This window comes from Fundulus heteroclitus, chromosome 24, assembly GCF_011125445.2.
Source record: "Fundulus heteroclitus isolate FHET01 chromosome 24, MU-UCD_Fhet_4.1, whole genome shotgun sequence".
In the NCBI taxonomy this organism is placed as follows: Eukaryota; Metazoa; Chordata; class Actinopteri; order Cyprinodontiformes; family Fundulidae; genus Fundulus; species Fundulus heteroclitus.
This window is the reverse complement of record NC_046384.1, coordinates 14,142,400-14,170,307: the sequence shown is the minus strand read 5'-3', so window position 1 is coordinate 14,170,307 and position 27,908 is coordinate 14,142,400. Positions and strand designations below refer to the sequence as shown.

At 44.5% G+C, this 27,908-nt stretch overlaps 1 protein-coding gene across 20 annotated transcripts in view; it reads right to left on the bottom strand.

Annotated features, from left to right (window-relative positions):
* mbnl2 (muscleblind-like splicing regulator 2) overlaps positions 1-27,908 on the bottom strand; it is a 61,363-nt gene that overhangs the window by 31,677 nt on the left and 1,778 nt on the right. For 19 of the 20 annotated variants that reach the window (XM_012857267.3, XM_012857272.3, XM_012857274.3 and 16 more), the window contains exons 1-2: positions 22,780-23,325; positions 17,489-18,334 (exon numbers count right to left, since the gene is read on the bottom strand). In XM_012857267.3, the coding sequence (XP_012712721.1) occupies positions 17,489-17,662 (174 nt within the window). In that variant the 5' untranslated portion in view covers positions 17,663-18,334; positions 22,780-23,325. Of the gene's footprint in view, positions 1-17,488; positions 18,335-22,779; positions 23,326-27,908 lie in introns of those variants that run through there. The other variant, XM_021313355.2, reaches the window with a different exon arrangement.

Sequence of the window (27,908 nt, the reverse complement as noted above, 5' to 3'; positions counted from 1 at the left end):
AGCCATTGCTTTCTCTCCCGCATCAACACTTCAACCTGAGAAACAATATTGGTGCATTATTAAAACGCCCTGGGAATCGGCAATGCGGCTCTACAGTAAGCGTTCGCGCATCTTGGTGTCTTCGTGGTGTCTGAGCGGCGGCGACGCGATCGCCGGTCGTCTGTCTTGGCAGGGCCGGCAGGGCGAGGTCAAGAAAGGAGACCCTTTACAGAAAGATACGAACAACAGGGGGAGGAGAGCAGCAGAAATAGGCAGGGGCAGCACAGAAGAGCGCTTGAGAACATGCGGCGCATTCCCGCAGGGCGAGCAGAGTGAGCACAACACATCTGGCTTTCAGGTGGCTGTGTGACTCAGGCTCCATCCGATCGCCTCTGTGTGCCGGAGGAAGGCCTCTGCGAGGAGCTAACACGAATCTTTCTGACACGAAACCTTTGAAATGTGTAATCTCCTTCCGGCATAGCCGAAGAGCTGCCTGTTATTCCTCCCCTGTGAATCTTCTGCCATCTCTCCGTCGTCTCCTCGGCGTCTCTGCGGTGAGCCGTTCGTGTCTTACCCTGCAGGTCAGCTGCCGTGTGAAGAAAAAAAAAAGAAAAAATAGCACAAAAAGCCCGTTTCATGCTGTTCTGTCTTGGGCTTGATCTTTTCCTTACAGATGTTTGTGTTTGTGGCTATAAATATCCCGTTAAGAGCGCTTCTAGTTACGCAGACACCAAAGGGATCAGTTCCAGGTGTTTGAGGCTCACATTTCCATTTGTCTCACATTAAACAGTTGCTGCTGTATTTCTCTCACCTCCTGTTTTATTGTCAGCATCAGCCTCTTTCTAATCGCATCATTTCCTAACCTGAACCTAGAATAGAGTTACTTTGTGTTATTCACACCATTCAAGAGTGTGAGCTATCTATCGGTACTTTACATTAGATTTAAGGCAGTGGAGGGAAGGGAGGGAGGAAGGGAGCAAGGAAGGAAGGGAGCAAGGAAGGAAGGGAGCAAGGAAGGAAGGAAGGAGAGAAGAAAGGAAAAAAGGAAGGAAGAAAGGAAGGAGAGAAGGAAGGAAGAAGTGAAGAAAGGAAAAAGGAATGAAGAGAAGAAAGGAAAAAAGGAAGGAAGAAAGGAAGGAGAGAAGGAAGGACAAAAGGAAGGAAGAAAGCAAGGAAGAAGAGAAGAAAGGAAAAAAGGAAGGAAGAAAGAAAGGAAGAAGAGAAGAAAGGAAAAAAGGAAGGAAGAAAGGAAGGAGAGAAGAAAGGAAAAAGGAAGGAAGAAGAGAAGAAAGTAAAAAGGAAGGAAGGAAGCAGAGAAGGAAGGAGAGAAGGAAGGAAAGGGAAGGAAGAAGAGAAGAAAGGAAAAAGGAAGGAGAGAAGAAAGGAAAAAAGGAAGGAAGAAAGGAAGGAAGGAAGAAGAGAAGAAAGGAAAAAAGGAAGGAGAGAAGAAAGGAAAAAGGAAGGAAGAAGAGAAGGAAGGAAGCAAGGAAGGAAGAAGAGAAGAAAGGAAAAAGGGAAGAAAGCAAGCAAGGAAGGAGAGAAGAAAGGAAAAAATTAAGGAAGGAAGAAGAGAAGAAAGGAAAAAAGGAAGGAGAGAAGGAAGTAAAAAAGGGGAAAAGGAAAGAAAAAAGAAAGGAAAAAAGCAAAAGACAGAAGGAAGGAAGAGAGAACGGAAAGAAGAAAATATTTTTTTATTTTCAAAAATACATTTTATTATTTATTTCAACACTACAAAACAAAAAAACTAAATAATAAAGATTCTAAAACTAAAGATCTCTCATTACCTGAACACAAAACACCATTAATTCCCACTTGCTCACAATGACATTTATGTTATTTGTCAACTTAAAATAACAAACTCGGACAAACAGCATCGTCTGTGTGAAGCCCGCTAATTCTGGTCCTTCTTGAAATCCACACTGTAAGTTTTTTGTCCCTGACATGAAATTCAAAAGTGTGCGAATAGATTTCTCTTCTGCACTGCGCCGCGGGCCGTAAAACGAAAACACTAGAAGAAAACGCTGCAGCAAACCCACCAAACAAACAACGTAAGGATTCAGAAGGAAGGAAGGAAGGACTGAACCCTGCAGGATATTCTGCACAATCCATTTCCCTCCCTGACCGCCACTTAAAGGGAAGCACAGCGTACGCCCTTCTCTCCTTTCTCAGCTCGCCCACACTTGTTTTTCCACGGACACTGACCGCTGCTGTTATAGGACGGCCTGTGACAGCTCACCTGGAAAGCACTTTGAGGAACCCCCCCCTCCCAGGCCTTTGGTGCCCAGAAGGCCAGAGACGGCCCCCCGGCTAAGTAAGAGGCGGTGGCTGCACATGGACAGGGGCTCTCCTTCATCCTCCAAGACAGAGAAAGCTTCCTCCTGAGGATCTTGTTTTGTTTTCTGCTGGGGCCTCTAATGGATTGGTACGCTGCTGCTGCTCCGGGACGGCACGAAACACTGAAAATCCATTTTTGAAGCGATAGCCAAAAGCTTTTTGCTTACATTTCGACTGGTAATGGAGATCAAAGATCATTGGCGAGCGCGGGGAAAGCGCCAGCTTTAATTATGCGGCGCACAGGTACACTACTAAAAGTAATGGGACGACAACACGCCCACACGCAGACACGCGAGACGTTGCCTCAGCAGTAATTAAGCGTCTCCGTTTCACCGCTTGTAATCCCGTAGATGAAGGAGTGGCAGCGCTGCTGACACGCCTGAGATTACCCCCGGATTAAAAAAATGGAGACGGGCGGCGCGGTAAAGCATGTTGCTCTATTCTTCTTGTTTGTCCTGAGGTGTTCATGGCCACATGTTTCTGTCTCGTCCCGCCCCTTTTCCCTCTGGTCACATCGTCTTCCCAGCAGCGGGCCTGTGTGGTGGGTGGGTGTCAGCTGAAGATCACATGCCGCTGTTATCATCGAGCGGCGCTGGGAGCTTGTGATCGCTTAGCTCAGGTCAGGCACTTGTCGGGAAACTTCAGAGAACGGTGCCAAGCCGGGCGAGAACAAAGGTTTTGGACTAGGGCTGAACGATTTTGGAAAATAATCTAATTGCGATTTTCTTTTCTTAATATTGCGATTTAATGTGATTTTTTCCCCCAGTTTAATTTATCATGTCTTTTTAAACATATACAAACAACAAATCAATTTGTTTCCTCGCTGTGCAGATCAGGTGCTAAAAGACCCACAGCATCTAAACTCGGTGCAGAAATGATTTTGTTCTGCCTACGATATATTTGAACCAAAAGCAACCACAAGCCACAAAAATGGCCACTAAATAAAGATGTTTGTAAACAAGGACTATTTAAAACAAGGACTTTTAATATTTTTATTAATCAGATCATCTTTTAATTGATTTGGACATCAATCCTTGTTGAACATAAATTGCAACCAACAAGCAAGTCTATGTATTAAACTGATTGACCTGTACTTAATGCTATGGATGATTATATAAACTCTAAAACAAGTAATACAATTAGATTATCTCACTGCTGCAACTGTCTTCCCTTCCATGTGGAGGCAAACCCACTTTAAACATTTTACCAACACCTAATGGACGTGTCTAATTTTAATATTTCTATTAAAATATTTCTTTTAATATTTCTATTGATTAGAATATTATTCAAGAGAACAACTTTTAATTGATCGATCTTTGTTGAACATAAAGTCCAACCAACAAGCAAGTCTATGTATTAAACTGATTGACCTGTACTTAATGCTATGTATGATTAACTATAAAACAAGTAATACAATTAGATTATCACTGCTGCAACTCTCTTCCCTTCCATGTGGAGGCAAACCCACTTCAAACATTTTACCGAAACCTAAAGGAAGCATCTGATTCACTAATTGTTACATAGCCAAAAATTGCTGACCTCTGCGATTTGGAAATTGTGTTTTTTTAAAATCATATATTGAAAATGCGATTAATTGTTCAGCCCTATTTTGGACTCATAATGCCGACTTTAACAATCGTTCCGCCCGTGAAAAGATTGGACTCCACTGTGAAGAACATTTGCACGAGGCGCTGCAGTTGAGATATGTTGTCCGTCTGTCGTTAGAGGAAGAATCTCATCAAAAGGTGATTTTATCTAGATGCAAATCAATAATAAATGCAAAATAATTTAGGCACAGTGGGTTTTGTTTGAGAGAGAGAGAAGCGAGGTAAAGAACTGCGGCTGCAATGGCCCCATTGTGAGGCACCTGCTAATCCAGCCGGACGCTGGCGCCCGGCTCCAGTTAATCTGATCATCTGTGACCTGCTGAGACATGAAACCGACCCTCTGGAGCCCATTTAATCTGGACACACGGGCAGGCGGCGCGTAGAGGGACGCCGCCAGGTGATGGACCCTCAGTATTAAATGGCGGCCCCTTTTCAGAAACACAAAAAAGCGAACAAACGTCGCAGTAGTTCAATCTAGACCTTGGCACATTTGTTATTTACGCGTCTTTATCCCGGGTGCCAGCAAATTTGTCTGTATCCGTGCGCTTAAAGTAAAGGCTGCTGCCTGCTCGCCACTAGCCTCACTGGTGAAAGAGTTCACAAAAATAGGTCAGGGGACGCCGATGGCCCACTTTGGAGAGAACTGTGCCACGTCCACCCAGAAGGAACGCGGCCGACAGCGACCTGACGTCGACTCCCTGGTTTTGCATTTGCAGACCGATTTCAAACGTTCTCTGATGAGCGGCGCTGAGACGGAGCCACAAGTCAGCGGCGACTACTGATGCTGCGCAGGAGAAACGCGTGAAGCAAGAGGTCCGGGGGCCACACCTTTAGTCCCGGCTGACAGTATCGGCAGCACGTCGAGGCGCGTCGAGGAGTTTGCGTAAATCCATACAACAGATAAAAGAGGATAATGAGATGGAGGAGAGAGAGCAGATCTATTCATCAAAGCCTCCTTCTAACACACTCAGCAGAAAGGAGCAGAAACGTTGCATGGCTGCTTACTCGCTAGTTTTCAGATTAAAGCTTTGGTTGCTGGCACTTTCCTCTTCTTTTACAGTATTTAAGAGTCCAGTTCTAGTGTAAAAATGTACAATCACACTAATAATCATGTTAGAGGTCTTTGAACAAGCTGCTGCGGTTATTCTTATCCCTGCATCTGACGGGCCGCTCGGTTTCCGCTGAGAATCCAAGAAACACGAGCGCTCCGGTTCATCGTTCAGGCTAAAACCAGAACACAGAGGCCCATCTCACAACCTCTAGGATCTCCAGGACTTCTGGGCAAAACATGTGAGATGAAACTTGCAGCATTTCTTCCTGCTGAGAGTCAAACATGGTGGCGGCGGTGTTGCTGGACAACTTGCAGGAACTGATGGGACCGTGACCTCTGCCCCTTAAACATTGCAGGTTCGGTATCTTAGCCTGATATTAAAACCCGTCTGACGATCTGAGACATCAAAAAAACAGAGGGAAAATGCTTTTTCACGGTGTAACGACATAAATGCTACGACAGTTTGATTGCGAGCCGTGAAACCAAAGGGGAGTAAGCCTCAGCACCTCCTGGAAGGGCGTGTTGTTTGTCGGCTGAAGATGATGAGGCCTCGGAGGCCTCAGCGAACTCCTGTGGGCCGAAGAGCCTCTAATCCCACATGGGAACGGTGAAAACGGTCCTCGTGAGACGAAGCACGTCGAGGAGGAGGGTTTGTTGAGTAAAAGTAAGGTTTGCCGCTCAGTCAAACACTCATTGTGTGTTTTACCTCCCAACGTTCAGCTGTAGCTTAGCGTGTCGATCTCGCTTTCCAGCCGCGTCATATTCCTGCTATCTGTCTTGTTAAAGTGAGTGTTCCACAAAGGACTGAATGCATTTTTGCTTTTTTAAAAGCGATACAACATAATACCTGGCGGGAATTCTTGTAGGCTGCCATAATTTTAGTGAGAACTTGCCTAAAATGTTTTAATAAATACAATCCACTGAAATAATTGTTATTGTCTTAAGTTGCGGATAGACTGGTCACCAAACGCCGGATTTTGTATGGAGGGAATTTTGTTCCATTATTGTTGCGAGCAAAGAACACGTTTTGTAAATAAAAGTTAGAAATAAAATGCAGTGAAGAAATTACACATTGAAAAACTTCTTAATCAAAAAAAAAAATAAATAAAAACGGTTTTGAGAGTGTCTTTGTTTTTTTTCTCAGCTTACATTTTTTTTTAATTTTATTCTTTTTACAGATTTTATATTTTGACATTTTATTTAAAACGCTTATTTTTTTCCAGATAGAGTTTTATGAATTGCCTTTGTTTCAAATTGCGTTTTACAGATCACACCGTCTTCGACGCGCACATTGACCAATAAAAATGTTGTCGCTAACGTCCGTGCAGACCAATAGAAATGAGCCTTCGCTCCTCACCCCGGGGTTAAAGCCCGCCCCCAGAAGAGAAGAGGATCTGTAAAACGCAAATGGAAAAGAATGAGACTCGTAAAACTCAATCTGAAAAAGAGAAATTAGAAATTATTTTATTTAAGAATATAAAATATTTGAAAAAAAAAATAAAAAATATATATATATATATATATATATATATATATATATATATATATATATATATATATACACATATAAAAATCTTTGGAAAAATCTAATCTTTTTTTTTTTTTACCTTTTTTTTTGATTAACAGGTTGTTTTCAACGTTTAATTTCTGGATTGCATTTTTTTTAATTTCCATTTACAAAATGTGGCCTTTGCTCGCAACAATAATGGAACAAAATTTACTCCATAATTTTGTAAATCCCTCCAAGCTCTGACTATTGAGGCAAATAAAATGGAGCACCTGAGTTTATCACCTCTACAGGCAATATGATTGAGCATTTCTACTAGGAATACGAAAAAGACTCAACCGGTTGAAACCTGTGACTTTTTTTTAGGGCAATGCTGTCTTGCGACAAACGTTTGCAACAAGCTTCAGTAGTTTGTCAATCAGTAAAATGAACAGCTTACCAACTCACTGACAGATTGCTGCGCAAATTAGCCAACAAACTGAGAGTCTTACTTTCGGGTGGGGCTGAGCGGCACGCCTTCAAAATAAAATCTCAGATTTTATCACACCGAATCGGATCAGTCGATTTGTTTTGTCTGCCTTTCTTTTCTTTTAATAAAAACTAATTACAAAAAGTATTTTTTTTTAAACTGCTTTTATAATCATCACATCTGGGAGTTGAGCTGAATTCAAAGTGCATATACATACAAGCCTTGAAACAAGCTTGTAAAACAAGATGGCTGTAAACAATGACAATATAACACAAATTGTTTGCTGCAAGTGGTTTAACACAATGTTGCTAGTTTTGAGCATACATCTAAGAACAGGCTTCACGTCACGTGTGTAACTTTAAATTAACCTAAAAAAAAAAGAAGTAAATGAATAAATGAAAGAGTCTTGTCTTAGGTTTAAACAGTATGTTGAATCTATGTTTTCTTAAACGGATATTTAATACTGCTTGGTGTCCCCTTTCGGGAGTGGTATTGTTTAATGGAAGTCCAAGAGGTGCATTGGAGAAATAAAAATCCAGATTTTCCAAAAATTTGATCTTCATAAACTTAGATTTTCAATTAATTGATAAAATTGATTCATCGCCCAGCCCAAATTTTATGGTTCCTGCACATTTGCAGTTACTGAACGTTTTCCTCAGAATGAATACATAAAAATGAAATACAGTTTTGTTTTTCTATGCTACATTTTCTTTTTCCAGATGTATCCAAGCCTGGAATAATTTCTATATGTATCCAGAGTTTTAGAACCCTGTACTAATACAAAAAAAACTTCTTGCACAACGAACACCATGGTTGATTATGGTCATTAAGCGTGTTTTAGCTGGTGGTTATGACTGCAGTGAATTCTAGTACTGGTTCATAACAACATGGTTAATGAGTTTAGATTATTCAATCATATATTGTCACAAAAAGACAATTCACTTCACTCGCTGCGACTTGTCGAGTCTGAAAAGATACGCTACATTTACTGTATTAAACCAAAAATCTCTCCAAACCCGCTCTTCAAACGTGAGCAGGCATACTTCTATTTAAATCGGGTCAAGATGGGTTAAAAGAGAGGAATTTATTACGGCGACAATGAGAATTTTTTTTTTGTTAATCTCAGCAAACACATGTCATCGCAGGGGACCGGGATGTCACGGCAGACCTGGTTTGTGACACAGACCAACAGTCGTTTAGACAAAGAAAGTGCCGCAAACCCATTGTTCTGCGGGTCCCCCGAAGAGTTCTGCATTTTTGTCGCCTCATTAGATGAGGCCAATTAAGAAGATCTCTGTCTCATTATAAAAGGTTGGCCCCTGGGAGACAGCCGGGCCTGTCTGTCTCACTGTTTGGAGCTCCCAAGGTGAGAGCGTGCATCCGTTTCGGTGAGCTTTCATGTTGACAGTTGCTGCACGGAAACCGGTTAGCATGTTTAGCTGTGACTTAGATCACTTTTCTAAAAAGAAAGTAATTAAGGAAGCCCGCGGGATGCAATCAATATAAGTATAAATATAGATATTTAAATTGGATCAGACTAAATGACATATTAGCAACGTAGCAACAAAGCTAACGCATTGCCGCTAACATCAGTGGCCTTTGTAGACGCCATAAATGCCACTGCTGACTTTCTGAGCAATGCATGCATCTGAGAGGATGTAAGATGAGACAACACCGCATAGGCAAGCAAATACATGCCTCTCTCTCTCTCAGAAAACCTGAGTCTGTCTCTAAGTGATGATCAAAAAGGTGCATCAATAATTAATGAGACCACCACTAAAGGTCAAGAGCACAGCAAGCCTCCAGCCTGACTCGCGATAGATCTGCCTCTCAGCTTTGCTGCAGAGGTGCTCGCGACGGCAACAGCTACTGCAGCGGTAAGGCAGTTCGAGTCCAGCTGGCTTTGAAATCAAATGCGAGGAAAGAATTGATTCTGCAGCACTGATTTAAGCTGCCGTTTTATACGCGGAGGGGAAGAGGGGGGGGGCAGAGAATCGAGCACTTTATCAGCACTGTGGGCAGCAGAGGGAGTGATGGAAAACGAGGATGACTCAGAGGTGGTGGGTGGACTTAGACCAGGTGAGACATTGGTACAGCAGATGGGCAGTGTTTCAGTTCTCAGCCTATCTGTTGTCTTTCAGGCAGCTAAAAGGGTGAAGAACACAGAAAATGTGGTCCATTGTGGGAGAAAGCAATGTGATACAGTTGTCCAGGGTTCCTAACAACTTCTATATTGAAATAGATGTCTAATTTTCCAGGTTGTACATGACATTACTGGCATTTAACAGCAACAACGGTTGGGTTTTTACCCTAATGCGAGGCAGCGTTTGGCATCTGGACAAACCAGGATGAAGTTTGAAAGATCTGGGCTGGGACTATCCTGAATTATAAATAAATAGTCTAAATTGGGTTTTGTAATCAGTAATTTACATCACAAAACGCCCCCAAAAATAAGACCTTCAATGCTTTGTTTGTTTGGCATCTATACTGAGTCCAAATAAATTTGCTTTAGCCAAAAGGTAAAGGATGTAGCGACTTGTAAACAAGTTTGTGTTTATTAGACCTACACTATATATCCCACTATCAATGACTACAATTTCGCAATCACCAAGGACAGAAAACTTGACGGGGTACTTCAAGTGATATTATATTCTGCATACCAGTAATCGATCTAGCCAGTTGGATGGACTGATTGACCTTGATGCAAAAATCAGATGCATATTTTCAGTGGTTAAGTTGCTAAAGGTGAAAATGTTGGGACCATTGTAATGATGCTGAGAGGAGTTTATTCTGGGATTACTCTATCTATATTCTCTTCACAATATTTAGCATCAGAAACACAGTTAAGTGTTTTAGTGACGTCTACCAAAATCTCAGTTTAAGATGTGTAACACAGGTAGCAGTGCAGCAGAATGGCTTGAGACATATTATTGCACTATAGACAAATATACACATAAATAAATAAAAAAAACCCTGCCTTTACTTTTCATTTTGCAGCCCACATTAAGAAATGTGGGCTGCAAAAAGCCTTAAGGCTAACATATTAGTAAGAATGTAATACTGGCCAAATTGTAATATAAAGATGCATCTCAATAAATTCAATATATCTTTTTAATCAGTAATTCAATTCAAAACTGGAAGTTACATGGTGGGTGAACTGCACCCACCTGACCACAGGCTGATCACCTCCATGCAGTAAATTATGCCAAAGCTGCCCTGATTAAGCATTGAGTACAGCTTATTTACAGTATGAGAGAATATTTTTCAGTAGGCTCAACATTAGAAACACATCACCCCATGTGTAGAAAAGCATAACAACATATAATTTACATTTTTTGAATTGAATTACAGAAACAAATAACATTTGCTGTGATATTAAATTCATTAAGGTGCACCTGTAAACTTTAAAAGCCTCAAAAAGGATGAAGGCAGGGAACGGGACATCTGACAGGAAAACCTAAAAGTGGAAAACCACTAAAGGTTTTCAAAGTTTCATTGCACCCATTAACTATTATGTGGTAAAACCGACCTGACAGTAAGAGCTTAAAAGGTAGAGTCGCAGATTTTTCAGGAAATTTCCCAAAGTTCCTTTTTGAATAACGCAAGACCGTCTTACCTTGCTCTTCTGCTCCTCCAAAAAAAAATCTCCCAAATCCACTCTGGTCTTATTTCTTTCTACTACTCTTCTTCTCGTGAACTGGTCAAGGTTTGCTTCTTCCAACCAATTTCAAAGTATACGGTGTGAGCAGCAAAGCTACGGCTGACACCAAAGCTAACCGCTAAGCTAACCGCTAAGCTAACCGCTAAGCTAACCGCTAAGCTTACCACTAAGCTAACCGCTAAGCTAACCGGATACATAAACACTGCACGCACACTGGCGTTATGTGAGCGCGTCAGATTGATGGCATGTGGGAAAACCAATAGATGACGTGATAACACCAGAATTTGAGGGACAGATGGGGATGAAATTAGGAACAAGACTCTGACCAATCCCTGACTTTCGGTCCGAACGGCAGGGATTGGTCAGATTTTTTACAGGCCTGCAGCTCCCAAAGACCTCTATTCTTTTAACCTCAATACATACTGTATTTACTACTGTCAGGACAGAAGGACCATTTCACCCAGCGTAGCAAAAAAGTGTTTCTGAAACAGGATCACCGACCACAGCTTTAACTGCGTGTAATCATTCACGTCAAATCTAATTTGTCAACTGCAAAAAGACACTGAAGGCCCATCCATGTCACCAGAGGAAGACTGTCTGAGTCGGGGGTCCCACGGGGGGGGCTTCATCAAAGCCGACGCTGTTCACTGCAGCCTCGCATTAGGATCGAGTCGGTGCTCCACTGACCCAAGAGGGCACGCCGGGTCGACTGCTGCGCTGCGTGCATTCCCCCTCCACATGTTTGCTCTGCCCAGGGTGTGGCCCCCGTTAGAGAGGATTACATGGAGGAATGCAGGCGAGCCCATCTTTTTAAAACAAGAGCGGAGAAAGGGGGTGGAGGGGTGGGGTGGGGGGTGGGGGGTGGGGGTTGAGGTCATGGGCGTAAAGTTCATGTTCAACAGAGCGGCGCAGAGGTCCAAGAACATGAGGGATGAGGAGGTGACGGAGGAGGGGAGGCGTTCGTCAAGTTCAGTCAGAGGAGTCATTGTATGATAAAGTTGGCACCGGCTGTCTTTAGGGATTTCTGCCTGGACAAGTTTATCTGGATTACCATCTGCAGCTTGTGGGCAGGTATGGCTTGAATAAACAGCTTTTGACAAGTAGTTTAGAAATATTAAACCGCCATAAAGCCCTCACTGTTTAGAATAATAACATGTTTTCTCTTTCTAGGCTCCCATGCTTCATTATTTAACCATCCCACGCCATCCCAGAAGAAAAAAAGAACCTTACAGCTTGGCTCTCTCAGAGCAGCGTCTGGATTAAGACGCCCTCGCCGTGTAGGGGGCCAAACCAGGAGGACTACACAGATCTTGCCACCTAAAAAGTACCCACTATTGTCCCAAGGACACCCACAATGAGAGTAAACAAGAGAAGAAGACAATCAGTCAACTACGGGGGTAACCTGCTAGGGTGTGACACATTCTCAAGCGTCCACAAATATTTCCAGATGCCATTTCTAATCAAAACGCTGCTTTAATTGTAGAAAGCTGTCAAAAATATTACACGTTATGGGAAAAAAACAAAAACAAAAGACAAAAGGAGTCCGTTGAGCCCATGATGAATCGGAGGAGGGCAGAGATAATCGTCAACAAAAGGCTAACATCTGCAGCACAATCAATGGGATGTCGCCACATGACCGGCGTGATTGCATTTACTCCATTAAGGTAGGTATCCTCGCTCATTTCCTGCAGCCCCCACTTCCACTCTGCCCACAGCTACCACTCTGTCACGGTTTCCATGGTCACCGCGCAACAAGTACAGAAGAGCCTGGAGGAAAGGGCTGTCAGAAAACATCCATGCAGGCTTTGCTGAAGGACCAAACGCGGTTTGCTTTGCTTTGCTCAAGCATTCATCGTTACGTTCTCTTTGTGTCAAAACCACAAACCTTTCTGCAATTGGTAGCATTTAATGTCGTGTGCCATCACGAAGGAACACACGTAAGGAGTGTGGGGAAAGTATTACAAGGTTACAACGTAAACCTGACAATTATCATCTGTTGTATTACCGCTTGCTGCAGTTACAGCTCAGTTTCGCTACGTTTCTACCAGATCATGAAACAGACCGGACGGATCGTGTCCTAGAACAGGACCAATGAATCATTAGGACTAATGTTTCAGCAGGATCTGGAAAAACTAATCCATGCGTTTATTTTTAGTAGAATTGATTACTGCAGCGGTGGTTTCACAGGTCTGCCTAAAAAGTGGATCAGACAGCTGCAGCTGATCCAGAACGCTGCTGCCCGCGTCCTCACTAAGACTAAGAAAGTAGAGCACATCACCCCAGTTCTAAAGTCCTTCCACTGGCTCCCTGTATCTCAGAGAATAGACTTTAAAATACTTCTGTTAGTCTATAAATCCCTGAATAGCTTAGCACCTAAATACATCACAGACTTGTTATCAGTGTATCAACCCTCCTGACCACTGAGGTCTTCTGGCTCCAGCCTACTCTGCATACCTAGAACACGAACCAGACAAGTAGCAGTATTTAGTTCCTATGGTCCACTGATCTGGAACAAACTTCCAGAAAACTGTAAAAGTGCGGAAAGCCTGAGTTCCTTTAAATCGAGATTAAAAACACATTTGTTTAAAATTGCCTTTGAATGTTCAAGTTAAACTGTTTTACTGTTTTTAAATGTTTTTTTTGTTGTTTCTACATTCTATCCTTACTTGCTTTTATTCCTATATCTTAATCATGTAAAGCACTTTGCATTGTCTCTGTACTGAATTGTGCTACATAAATAAATTTGCCTTGCCTTGCCTTGAACATCTGTCTCCAAGTCTCGCCACCGACCCTGAAAAGCTTTAAGATCCGGTCTACGACTGGACCATTCCAGTACGTGAGAACCAACCCGTTTTCTTCCCAAATTGTCCAGCACCTAGCGCCATCGATCTCCACATCAGCTCCAATCAGCTTCATCATCCAAGCTACAGCTAAGGATCCCTAGCCTCGTGAGACCATCCTGATCTCGCAAGCTTTCAAGGTTTCACTCGCAGATCAGTCTGGCTACTCTCCGTTAAAGGAAATTTGGAGCCGTTCACCAAACGAACGTCCAATCAGCGTTGGCTTTGAGGCGGGTTGAGGTGTGACGCAACGAGAAGCGCGACAGAACATGGCGGCTTCAGCTGATGAAACTAGCGTTAGCAGGGCTATCGAGCAAGTTTTATCGGAATTACAGAGTATTTCTTTGCTGAGCTAACGAGCCTTTACCTGCAGCAGCAAGAGTAGCTTGGCTTGTGGTTGTGTTTTCTTCGTCGCATGTTGACGAGTACGTCATATGCTTCGTTGATCTGATTGGTTTATTTGGCCCGTCTATCACCAACATAGGCCAATCAGCTAACCAGTATTTTCGCCCCTTCCCAAAATTACTTCAACGGAAGGTTTCCAGATGGATATACGAAGCAAATCCATCTGGCAGAGTCAGGTAAAAGGATCCCCGCATGATGCTGCCTCCACCATGCTTCTCTAAGGCAGCTGTGAAGTGCAGAGTCCACTTTTTTTTGCACATGGCTTATTTTGTTTTGTTTTTTAACAAAGGCTTCCTGCTCACCACTCTTCAACAAACCTCAGCTTGTGGAGTAAACGATCAATAACTGTCCTGTCAACGGATTCTTCCACCTGAACTGTGAATCTCTGTAGCTCCCCCAGAGTTACCATGAAGAGCTTCTAGGCTGCCTGCTCTGATTAACGTTCTCCTTCCCTGACCTGCCAGGTTCGGTGGGCTGATGGTGTCCTGGTACAAAGGATGAGCAGTCCTCTGTGTTAAATGTGAAAAGCTTCTTCCTCTGCTTTACCGTTTTCCACGTCTGCTGTGTTCCTTGGACTTCACGATGCCGTTCGGTCACTAATGCTGCAGAACCCCTGGTTTCATAATAAGATTAAATGACAACACAGGTGAACTGTCTTTTCTAATAAAGTGGCTTCTGAAGGCAATGTGATACTATATTTTATTCAGGTGGTAGCAAATGTAAAACCATCTACCATTTCCCTTCCACTTCGCAATAACGCACTACTTTTTGTGGCTCTGATCGCATAAATTCCCCTAAAAATGAAGTTTTTAGGGGAATTAAAGGATATTTCAATGCCTCCTCGCACGCGTGTCTTAACATGTTGGACTTGCATACGATCTAAAGGGCTCAAATGTGTATGGAGCTCCAAAAATACTCGCACTACTAACGACACCGGACAAAAATGGCAACACACCGGGTCTCGTGGCCGAGTGGGAAGAGAACCCAAGAGGCGTTGCTACACAGGAAAGATTACCTTACCACTGCTAGTTTAATCTGTTGTTGAAAAGGGGGATGGGGGTTTGGTAAAGCCAGAATGCAAAGCAAGCTAACGGAAAATGCAAAGCGGAGACATGAACTTTCCCAAAAGACCGTTAAGGCACTCGAACCCGACCTCTCTCTTCTTGTCTCAGATGATAGTCTGATGACTGCACTAGACCACCTGAAATCTAGTGATATATACCAAATGGAAATCCTTTGCCAAGCTTAACAAGTCAATAAGTGGCTTTTCAACTTTTACATATAATGTATACCCAACGTATATCCATGCGAGAGGATCATTCCTGCGTTTTGGCAATGTGCTGGTTGAGAAAAACAAAAAAAACCAGTGGGAGTGTTAAACAAAGAGCCTTTGTGGTCACAGGAGAGAGTTTTTAGCAAATTAAGCCAGAGAACAACAAACACTCCATTCACTTGGCGTGCTTTGCTGTCGTCCTGAGACAAGAGTAACACCTTTTAGACGTTCTTGAGAGTTACCTTTCATCCCTTGTTCTTTAAAAGGGGCCCCCGGTAATCTGCGGCCGAGTTACGGCTGGCAGCGCGCGAGCTCGCTCGCTACGGTGGCGCTATCGGATGAGAGGACCCAGGAAGACGATACGGGCGTAATGGGGTGAAAATCAGCCCCGCGTGGAGGAAAAAAAAAAAAAAAAAAAAACAAGTTTCCTAACGCATAATAAAGATTTCACTCTCTCAGCTGTCTAGAGGAGACCTTTTGTGACTGGGGGGACAAGTTGGAGGTAAAATAACAGAGAATCCTGTTGTTTTAGAGTTAGAGTACAAAAGAGGAGGAGGCTTTTTTTTTTAATGATGAACACAGTAGCACTCCAGAGAGCGAGAAAATCCAATGCAGCAAGCAGGATCAGTAAATGCATCACATATGATCTGTTTTATAAGAGAGAAATAAGAAGGAAAAAAGGTTATTATTTAAAAAAAGCTCTTTAGGGAGAGCAATAATTTCTTCTTCTTTCCTTCTCCCCTCCTCCATCTCCATCTCTCCATTTAGGCTAAGACCTGCTTGGTGCGGTGACACATCGGCCCCCGATTCGAGTCAGATGTGGGCTCGTTAGGCTACGGCAACAAAACAGCTCGCACGCTGGCAGCGCGGCAAAGGGACGTCACCCCGCCATGACTGCAGGCATTAGACGTGAATGAGCCTCACTGTGGGGAAGTCTCAGCCAAGAGGGCAGCTGGTAGCGCCGAAAAAGCAGCTTGTTTTTTAAATGGTGTCAAAAAAAAAAAAAAAAAAATGACTGACCATGCGCCACCTCTGATAAAGAGAGATTTTTAAACACATTGTGGCGCGTTACAATCACAATAAAGTTAGAGAAATACAGCCGTCTCTGCACTTTTTGGCACCCCTAGGAAGTAGGAAAGGCCTAAAGATAAATTCTGCTTTAACTGCTGTACTGAAAATATTAGAAAATAGTAAATCCCAGAGTTCAACACATTTATTTTGTGGGGGGAAAAATATACATCTAAAAATTACCATATTTAAGGTGTTTCACGGGAGACCCACAATGAATGTCTGCTGCCAAAAAGATATAATCTATATTTAGAGTATTACCAGCATATACCTGACCCTACATGTTTACTTTTGTGATGGTAGGACAGAAAAGGCATTTTCCCAGAATGCCTCTGTGCTCTGACTGCAGATATGGGCCAAATATTTTCTATTTTCCAATTCATCACTTAAGAAGATCAACAGATATTTGCCTTACCTGAGCGGCAGGTTCTCCGGTCTTTCCTATTTTGAACTGTGATTAAAAGAATCGTCGCTAAAAGCAGAATACCATCGATTCAAATGCTTTTTTCTTAATGTGGGATACTGAAATTCTATTCACATTCACAAACTTTCCATGTACAGTTTTCTAAAGGGTTTTTATACATTTTTCGCCTGTAATTAGAGCATTTTCCTTTTGTTTTTCTCATGTGTAATCTGCAGATACACCAGATAAAAACGCCTCAGTGTTCTTGTGTTCTGCTCTAGTTTCTTCTGCTATTTATCACTGTCACATCTGCAGCACAGAGAGGGCACAAAATAATAGGTGGCTCCTCGATGCGGCATGTGGCACGACTAAAGCCTCGTTATAATTTAGGGAGGCATTCAAATAATAGAAGAGAAAGTGAGAGAAAGAGAAACTATCAATGTTGGACCTGTCGATATGAATAAGGAGCAGAAAGACTGACGGCGACTTAAAATCGCCAAACAGCCTTTGCTGCTATTATTTATAAGTTTTTTTTGGGGGTTGTAAACAGTGTGACATCTGAGACGGACCCCAGAATAGAAGCCCTGGAACGACTCGAGGCGATCAGATGTTAGCCTGGGAGCGCAGATCGCGGCCGAGGCATGGAAGACGCTCCGGTGCGGGAGAAAATACAGCGGGAGTCGTCGCTGGTGGCAGCGCGTGTGTCAACAGACCTCTCTGGCCTTTAGCTCTATAGGTCAGGGTAGTCTGCTAACTGAGTACAGTGGGGGGTGAGGAGGGGGGGACCTGACACACATGCTAATCTGAGCAGACGGGAAACCATAAAAGTGTAAGTGCATCTCATTCCTGACAGGTCTGCGCAGGGAAAGAGGCGAGCGCGCGCGTACGTACCTTTAGCGAGTCAAAGCAGGCGATCACTCTGCCGTTCTCCACCTGGCAGCTTTTGGGTGGGTGGGCAAATTTGCATTCCTCGTCACTGCGCGAACACGTCCCCCTCTGAAACTGCCGGCACACTTCCAGGGTCAGCCATTTTGTGTCCCGTATGGAGGCTATGTTTAGAGCCATGTCGAAGGGCGATGGCTGCGGGGCCGGGCGAGGAGGGGAGTGGGGGGGAGGCTATCCTGAGAGGAGAGGTTTCAAAGTGTCCCAGTTAAAAAAAAAAAACAGGAAATAAAATGAAACAGCTAAGACTGATGGGACATGTAGCTAAAAACACGCCGCCTCAGGGACAAAGGTGCGCCGTCCTCGCGGGCGAGAAAACAGAAACACGAGGGGAAATCTGGTGGCAAAGTCTCCGTGACCTGAGCATGGGAACGCACAATTGTGTTGCTGTGGAGTTTGTCAGTCAACCGGCTGGATCATCAATCAGTAAATCTCAACTGCAGTCCTCTGGCGAGGCAGAGGGGGGCATGCCTGGTTGCACCCCGCGTCCTTAAAACGTCCCTCCTGTGAGTAATGATGTCTTTTTGCGGGGGGCTGGCGTGTCGGGATGCCCTATTTTAAGGTACAATGGCACATATTAGGACAACGCAAAGTTTGCAGCTCTGAGCTCCGCAGCGCCGTTAAGCTTTGGCGCCCCGGCCAGCGGCGAAGCAGGCGGCGGCTTTGACTCGAGGTTTTATTCGCACAAAGCGAGCAGACGAGGGCCAATCCAGGACTCAAGAGGGATATCTGGAGCTCTTCGGACGAAATCTTCAAGTAGGGACGTTGTCTCAAAAGGCACTTTCTGTCCAGGAGCTGAAACACAAGAGAGGAAAAAGCAATGAGAACAAGGGATGACAAAGAGGCATTTCATCCAACCAGCTCTGAAAGTTATTGTACAAAGATGGCTGTCTAGGCTTTTTTTTATTCGTTTTACAAACCGTGAATCTTTTTGTTCTTGCTTCACAGTTCTGCGGTATTTTGTGTTGGTCTAATAAAAGTGGTTCCCAAATGTTTTCCAATCCAAACAAAACGGATCACGAATGCAACTCGTTGTCGTTTTCTGTTTTAATGTTACCCAGAATCCCTTTTAAACTCTACAGGACATGAATGGGTTGACTTATAACGTATAACAACGGTTTCTAACGACGGGAATGTTTCACCATTGCCACGCATTTTTAACTTTCTACCATTACCAACAATCTAAAACGGCTTTTAGCCCGACTCGTACCTGCAGTCAACTTTTAACCAGCTATGAACCTCATGTGGCAAAAAACAACATTTAGCCATTAATATTAAAGACAAACTTCAGTTACATTACGTTTTGTACTTTTTTTTTTTAGGAGTTTATTAATAGTATTCATCGTACCGCACGTACAGACCAAACAGCAGGGGGTGCTGTTGTCAAATTTACAATGATTAAGAAGGCCTGAATTTTCTGGACCAAAAAAAAAAGAAGAAGGGCAAAGCTGTTGTTGCGCCCCCTAGGGAGCGCGCCCCGCTATTTTAGAAGCACTGATGTAACAGGTCAAATTCTAATAAAATACATTGTATTCTGCAGTAGGACGGTGACAAATCAAGAAAAGTTAAAACGTTTTAAAACTTTTGCCGCATAAAAAAAAAAAAAAAAAAAAGCCAGCCGGGACGTTGTTCAAAAGCTACTTGAGTCAAAACTCCTCGGTTCATTGCTACTTGGCTTTGCAGAGAACGGGAGTCCCATAAAGTGTCCACTACAGCCCAAAGAAAACAGGAAATGGAAAAAAAAATCCTTTGGGCACCAAGACGGCGGACAAACGGTTCGAGTGGCGATAGAAAAGTCGTGGGGGTCGGGGGTGGGGTCTGGCCCGGGTAGCCACGCACGGAGGCCACCGATAGAAAAGTGCAGCGCAGCACTATTCTGGGCAGCCGTCCAGCAGCCAGAGAGAGACCGAGACAGATGCATATGCCCCCGCCAGACATGATTATGACGCCGGCCAGTGTCACCCGACAGTCACCCGCCTCTCTCTCTCTCTCCGTCCGTATTAGGGGGGCCGGCTCGTTGGGTTCATGCGGGGGGGACGTCGGCACGAGCGCGCCTCCTCGCCCCCCGAACGCCGTCCAAGTAACAATCTGAGGAAGTGACCTTTCGCTTGGGAATCTGTTAGTGAGCTACTGAGCAGGGAGCTCGTTTCTGGGGACATCTGGGAGTGTTTTGCTGGAAACTGTGGGCTGAGGGGGTGGAGGGGGGCGGAGGGGGGGGACCCCGCACTGAAGGAGGAGAGGGAGGAGGGTTGTAAAAACCTTCTTTTGCTATTCCATCTATAAAAAAACGAAAACGTATGAATGGAAAAAAACGAAGGCTTGGCCCAAACATCGGGCATGATGGCCAACTTCTTACATTATCAAAAAGCAACGAGCTAAGACTTGTTCTCATGTATAAAAGCCTCCCAAATCTTGTGCAACTCCCGACAAATATGCTCCCGAAGAAGATCGAAATGTTCTAACATTTTCAGGGCAGCGCTTGTGTCGCATCGCCTCGTTGTCCTCCGTCTGGATGATGAGAAGAGGCGCCAGGCTGCATCCAAATGGTCCGAGGGCTCTCCGGGTCAAACAGCGGCGTCCTCTTCAGAACCGAACCAAGCGCGGCTACAAACCGTCGTCTCAGCCAATCATATCGTCCCACTTTAGTGCTGATCGTGTGAAATGAGATCAGAAGCTTCCTTTGCCCGATCAAACCGACGCCGGGGCTCTGCTCTCTAAAGCGGGATCTAATTTCACCCCCCCTCCTTAGGGAGAGAACCAATCGCCGCAGAAAGAGACAGTCAGGTAAGATTCTTGTCAGATCTGACCTTTAGCAATTAATCCCTTCTTATTTTTAGAAGCCATAAGACGTCCGCCATCCAGTTAACCTAATTTGTCAGCATGTGAAGCAGCGGCGGCGCCAGTCGCCTGTTAAGTGGCGAAGCCGAGGTGATGGTGCAAAGCTGGCCTGTAAACGCCACTGCGCTCCTTTTGTTCTTTACAGCAAAGAAAAGATATTCAAAACAAACGGCTAGGGCTGGAGATGTAAAGGCCCCTCATGAGGGTCGGTGGCGAGATAAAGAGACGCGTGCAGGGACATGAGCGCATATTTGTTGGCATACTGAGGGCATCTACGGTATGTTAGAAAGGACGTTGAAGTTAACTTTAGACAGTTTCTGGTGGTAGGAAAGCCTGTGGATTTGATGAAAGGACGGATTTCTAGTCTCAATGAGAAAATGTCCGCCTCGTTTATGGGTAAGGCGTATAAAAAGACAAACAAAAAGAATGGCAGCTGATGGGATAACCTATCTACAGTACCAAAGAGGGTTCTTTTAATTGCGGATAAAACGTGAATGAGTATCGCTTCGTCCGTCAGAAATAAGCGGGCCAACGCGAAGGGACGGCGCGCTCTGGCCTGTGCCAAAGTGCCCAGACGGGATGACCCGCCGCGGCCGGGCAGAGACGTGAGGAAAGGCGTCGCAGCGCCGGACCCTGTGGATTACCGACGCTTACCAAGGCCAGCTGCCGGGGGCATTATCTTGGCCGCTCGGTTTAATTGAACGAGAGTCCGCGGGACCCCGGAGGGTGTCTCTGGTGAAAGTCATTGGCTTGACCTCTATTAGCCCGCTATCCGGTCAGGGCGCTCTATCTGGGCCGGCCCGTATCTGGGCAGCAGGAACGACGAGGCTACCTGCTTCAGTCTGAAAACGTTCCAAAAACGGCCAAGAGAAGATAAAGATCACGAGCAAGGGCTCCTGAATTTCCATTTATTACCGTTTCATGCTGGCAAAGCGTAGCCGTTCGGTCATTTGCATGACCGAGAGGAAGAAGTGGACAATGTTTTTCCATGGAGAGAGAGAGAGAGAGAGAGAGAGAGAGAGAGGCGGCTAAATATAGAGAGGAAACGTAATATTTAGTTTCCTGCTCGAAATGGAAAATGGGTTCAACCTCAGTCCAAAGCGCCGCCGCTTACGAAATGTCTTTGGCCTCAGCTAAGACTCCTTGGGTTCGTTTCTATCAGGTACCATTAGGTGTAATGATGGGTGAGTGAGATCAGCAGAGTCTGTACCAGCGCTAAGCTACGAGCGTTTTCCCCGAGTCAGCAGGAAGGTGAGCCCCATACCATAATAGCCTTAGCTAAACCAGGGTGACCCATTTCCTTTCTATCCCCTGGCGCAGGGCGGCCCTGTTCTGTATCAAAGAGTTGTAAAATGCGCTTTAATAGAAAAGGTGCAGCTAATTTTGACCGCCTGCACTCGGTTAATAGAGTTGTTTTTCCTGAAGCGATCTCGTCGGCTCTCCGGTTAAGGCAAGTCATCGTCTAATTATAGTGCAGTCGTCTGCCGGAGACGGATCGCGCCGCTCGGATAAATATGATGATTATCCGGCTTCTCCGAGCTAATTAATGACAAAAGCTGGACAAATAACACTCAGCTTTACGTTTTTTTTTGGCTCGGCTGACGTGTACGTCGGCCTAATTGACGAGGAGCCCTTGAACTCGAACCGTTTAAGAAAGCCTTCCTCCGGTCGTCTGAACAGAAAAGCTGAAGTGAGATTTAATCTGGAGGTGGGGCCGTTGTGTTTTCAACAGGAAGGGCCGGGACCGCCGTTCCATTTTAGAAAAACACCCACTTCCCCCTCGGTCGCAGTCCGAAAGGCCGCCGCTCCGGCCTTTTTCCCCATGCAGGAAGGCGACGTCCAGTCCCTGAACCGCTCCGAGCTCGGCTCTTTTATTTGGACGGAGGGAATCTAAAATCAGTTTGGGTCTGTGAGGTTCCAGATGGGTCCGAAGCTCTTGGCGAGGAAAAGTTTTGCACTGGAAATGACACGCTTTCCCCACTGCCACGTGAGCCGCACTTGGAGGAGAGGAGGGGGGGAAAAAAAAAAAGAGAAAAGGAAAAAGTGCAGCTCATGTGGCAAAAATTAGCTCCTGACATTTGGACTGAGGCGGGGGGAGAGTCAACTGCTGTGATAATGCCTTTTCCCCCAGGAGCGGAAAGAGAAAGTCCATTCTGGGGACTGCGTTCCTCCCTCTCTTGCTATGTTCCTGGTTTCCCCCGTCTCACACCCTCTCTCTCTCTCTCTCTCTCTCTCTCTCTCGCACACAGATAAAAACATCCCCTCCGGTCCCCTCCCCACACCCTGGCTGGTATGCAGCACACTGCAGCAAAAACTCCTAGAAAAATCTATTTAAGAACAAAAGAGACGCGGGGGAAAGAAAAAAAAATAAAATCCCAGACTGCATGACAAGTCATTCCCACCTCAGATCACGCGTCCCCTGGAGCTCAGCTGCTTCCTGTCCTGGTCCCGAGCGCAGCAGGCACCCGTCGGCTCCGGCGAGTGGAGTTGAAGAGCATGTGAGCCCGTTGTCATTCCTCGCGAGCCCAGAGGTCCATGCCTAGACGGGGGGATTTCTCTCTCAGCGCGTCTCCCTCTCAGCCGCAGAGCGAAGCGAGGCGAGGCGAGGCGGGCGGGAAGCAAAAGAGTGTCTACTCAAACTATTTGGCTGTAACACTTCCAGCCAGCGTCCACCCCCCTCCACACGCCCCCTAAAGCCAGCCCCCTTTTTCCTGCCCTACCAGCCTGTGGCCGGGGGCCCGCCCCCCCCCCCCGAACGGCAGCGTCCAATGAGGAACGCAGGCTGCTCCGAGTCCCAGCTGTTTATTGGAAGAGAGCTGCAGACTTATGGGAGCAGATTTCTGCACCTACAGCGGCGTCCCGTGAATACTGATCTCACAAAAAGGTGTTTCCCCAATTTCGCGCCCCCCCGGCTGTAAAACGTCACACACGTTCAGAGCGCCCCCCCCCCCCACCCCCACGGAGAGCGCCGCGGCATTTAAGTTGGACACAAAACACAAGCTGATCAGCGGAGCCGGCCAGGGGGACAGGGGTCTAAAGGAAAGCAGGCAAAGGGCAGAAAGCAGGAAGTGCTGCGCAGCCGCATACTGGAGATCAGCAGTGTCCTTGTCTGCGTTCTATCACCGCATTTAAACATCCCCACCCCCCCCCGGGAAACCAGAGAGCTACACCTGCAACCTCCCTCCCTCCCTCCTCTCCTCCACCTCCTCTCAGCATCCGTCCTCTAAACTCATCCACCATCCCAGCATCCCTCCTCCTCCTCCTCCTCCTCCTCCTCCTCCTCCACTTAAGCACCTTTCTCTCGCCCTCCCCCTGGCTTCTCTTCATCCCTCACCTGCGTGCTTTCCTGCAACTCTCCATCCACCAGCTCTATTTCAGTCCAATTCCTCAGTTTGCTGGAGTGGAAAATAACTCAGCGCTGAACGCTTCTGTTAATGTTATTGCTTGGGAAACAATAAAAGAAATAAAATAAAAGAGGTAATAATGATGCATTGCCCCCTTCCCTCTTTCCCCTTCCACCCAGCTGATGACATGCTGCCCGGCGGTCACATGGGCGGCGGTGAAACCGGAGCGTCACAGAACTGATGAGTCAGAGATCCGGCTTCGTGGCTTTTCCATCCAGACTCAACAGCACGGCGGTCCTGTCCCTCCCTGTCCCTCCCTGAGGCTGTGAAGGACACGGCGGCCTGGACACCTCGCTTTCACCACTGTCCCGCGGGCGCTTTAAACTTCTTCGGGTTTTAATAAATCACAAGCACAAACTTCAACATGATAAATTATTGGGTTTTTTTGTTAGTTTTTTTACATTTTTCTACAGAAATGTGTAACTTGTAACACGCATTGAGCTGAAAACAGCCCCCCCCCCCCCCCAGCTGGAGTTTGACTGAGCCGTTCTAGCTGATTAATGTAGTTTGATTTCTACCAGGTTTTTTTGTCCTGTCCTCCCATCTTCCATCAACGCCACTCTTCCAAGTGTGAAGAGTGGAATATATATATATATATATATATATATATATATATATATATATATATATATATATATATATATATACATACATACATATATATATATATAGATAGAGATAGATAGATACACACATATATACATATAGAGATATAGAGAGAGAGAGAGAGAGAGAGATACACATATAGATATAGATATAGATATAAGAGATACATACACATATATACATATATATATATATATAGAGACATACACAGAGATACAGAGATACATATACACAGAGATATATACACATACAGACATACATACAGAGAGAGAGGACATAGAAGACACATAGAGAGATAGAGAGGATAGAGAGAGAGAGAGAGAGACACAGATACATATATATAGATATAGACACAGAGACAGATATATATATATATAGACACAGATACAGAGAGAGAGAGATATACACAGATACAGAGAGATATATATAGACCCAGAAGAAGACAAACAGAGACAAAGAGAAGAGAGAGAGAGAGAAGATATAGGAGATAGAGATAGAGAGAGAGAGAGAGAGACAGCAAGAGAGAGAGAGAGAGATGAGAGATAGAATAATATATAGATATAGATATATTCTATATGGATATACATATACATATCTATATATATATATCTTAATTAGAGACATGATAATATGATATATAATATATATATATATTATATGGCCCTTAAATTGGTTTTCCACCTACTTTTGTGGAACTTTGGATTTTCCTCATTCTCTAGCTTCGAATTTATTTTCCGAACATTGTAAAAACATACGGCTTTAAGATCAACCGGAAGCAGTTCAGCGTGTTTGGTGCCGCGCAAACACGCGGAATCGGTTATATCTGACATAATATATCTGACGAAACTGTTTTTATGAACATATTTTTTTAGAAAAAAAAATTAAGTCATTTTAAATGCCACTGATAATCACTTTTAATGAATTTTAATGCCATTTAAGGCCTTAATTTAAAAAACAAATAAGAATAATTTAATGACTTTTAATGACCCGCGGAAACCCTGAGATTCTTCCACCTGAGTTGAGGATCTCTGCAGCTCCTCATGAGTAAACCTGGCCGTCTTGGTGGTGGCAGCTCATCTGCACGCTCTCCAACCAGCCTTCACAGAAGACCTGCATTTGTACTGAGAGGCAATCGTTTGCTGACGCGGCTCTCAATTGGCTGTGCTGGATTTCCCGTGTGAGGCCTCCAACCAAAAAGGGGGGCTAATGAACGCGAACGCAGACTCGCAAATAATCCTCCGCTTATCTTGCGGGAGACGAGCGGTTGAAAGGTCACTGGGAGGGAAGCGGGTGAGCGCGCGCAAAAAACGCCACAGCGACGGCGGCGCAGACAGCAGGACACCTGTAGGGAAACGGGACGGAACGAGGGCTGTGCGACTACATGACGAGGCGTGACGAGGAGGAGAGCGGTCAGCTTCCTGCAGCAGGGAGAGCGGCGCACAGGACAGGAAGGAGGAAGAATTAGGAGGACGGTAATAAAGAAATAACCACATTACAGGTGATCTAGGAAACTGCAGATCACGGAGCGCCTTTCGTCGCTCAGACCAGTCATCTAACGGATTTACAAAGCAATAGTTAATTACAGAAAATAGGCAAAAGCTGTCTGTCGACCCGCTGGTAGTTCAACATGACACGAGGAGGGGGGGTAAAAAGCAGAGCTCAGAAATAGGGCGGTGAAGACAGATCAATGAAAAGGCAGCTGTCTTTTTCTATTATTAGCAATTATCAAATATCCAGCAGCAAAGGGATGTGCTTTTCTTTTGCTTGAAGCTAATTCGGATCAGTCTGTCTTAAAGGGCGTCCGCTAACAAAGGACGGTTGCACCTTACTCAAACTTAAGTTCAAATTTATAAACGTTTGTGTTTATTAGCAGAAAAGAATTGTCTCGGAGCATGTTGGTCCAAAACACAGGTGCCAGCAGGGCAAATTAGACAAATAACGCTGAAAAAGCCTGGTTCCGGCCCGGCAAACAATTTAGTCCGGCCCGGTGGCTAAATGCATTATCATTATTCAACAATGATTTTATTTATTTTTTCTTCAGTGTCCTGTCTGGCAATGTGGCAATAGGAATTGTTGTCTTAATGCCAAAAAGAGCTCATCAGATTTGACTTTCACAAGTGGAGCAGTACTGCTTTTGCCATAGTGCTCCACTTGATTTATGAATGTGAATAGTTTTATTATGATTCATGCGGGGAATATCTCAAATGATATGAACACTACAATGGGAAAGTAGGAGAGGAAAGGAAGAAAGAAAAGGTGAAAGGAAGAGGAGATAAAAGGAAGAGAATGATAAAACAATTATTGAAAAGAAATCTTCGTTTAATTGAAAATCTGCAGTTCCTATATTGTCCATGAGGGGCGCTGTGTTTTAATCAGCAAATGGTAGCGCTGAGCTTCAGATGTGGAAAATTGATTTTAAATCATTTCTTAATTTTTATCTGTTTGATGTATCTTGTCAAGCAGGACAGCGTTTTTAAGTTCCAAAAAATGTGAATAAATGTTTTTCAACATTGTATAATCACTGTGATCAGTTCTTATGCATAATGCACTTAAGTAAATGTTTAACTGAGTAAAAGTATTGTTGAAATTGCACATACTTTTCTTCAAAACGCTGAGGTTATTTATAATACATTGTGTAAAAGTGAAATTAACTTAATATAAAAATCAACAAGTCCACTTTTATTAGTTCTATTTAATCTTGCAATGAGTTTACTCGTGTGGCCCTCGTGAGATCAGATTAATCTGTATGCGCCCCCTAAACCAAAATGAGTTTGACACCCCTGGTCTAGACTAAATACTTACATTAAATTGCAGAGTTTTCTGACTGCAGTACAATTTGTGATTCTTATTTGCCAAAACCCAAAATAGTGGGTTTGGGGTCTTTTACGTGAAAGGACTGTTTACTGTACGTCTTGCTAGTATCTTCATCATACATCACAAAAAAGCTAGATACAACTTTTTTTTTTCCGTCATTCGGATAGATTTATTAGATCTTTGCTTCCCCTTCACGACATTGCGCAAAAACCCCCCAAAAAAACTCACTGAGCAGCGATGTTAGGTGTTTCGGCTTAATTGACGGAGTGTCCCACTGTCTTAGTGAGACAGTATGACCACTGCCTAATTTCAGTCCCAAGCGAGAATAGTTATTTTATAATTTGTTTCCTCCATTGAAACAAATAAGTCTATAAATCAGTTCACGTGCAATAAAAACGGAACGGCACAAGAGAAGCAACGACTCAAACCAGTCGGTATTTCCGCAGCAATCCGCCTCCCATCAGCTGATTTAGACCTTATTGGTGGCCAATAACAAGGCACCTTGTTACCGAGGCTCGGCACAGGAAACCTCGCATGAGCATGCTGGGGGGGGGGGGGGCAACTGGTTACAGGCATATTTCTAAACCTCTGAATATTTCAGTGAGCACAATTGGGGCCATTTTGCGAAGCACAAAGCGGCCGCCGTCAGGTGCTCCTTGCATGATTTACGCAAAGGGCCCTGGAAATAATAAGAGCTTTCAATGAGC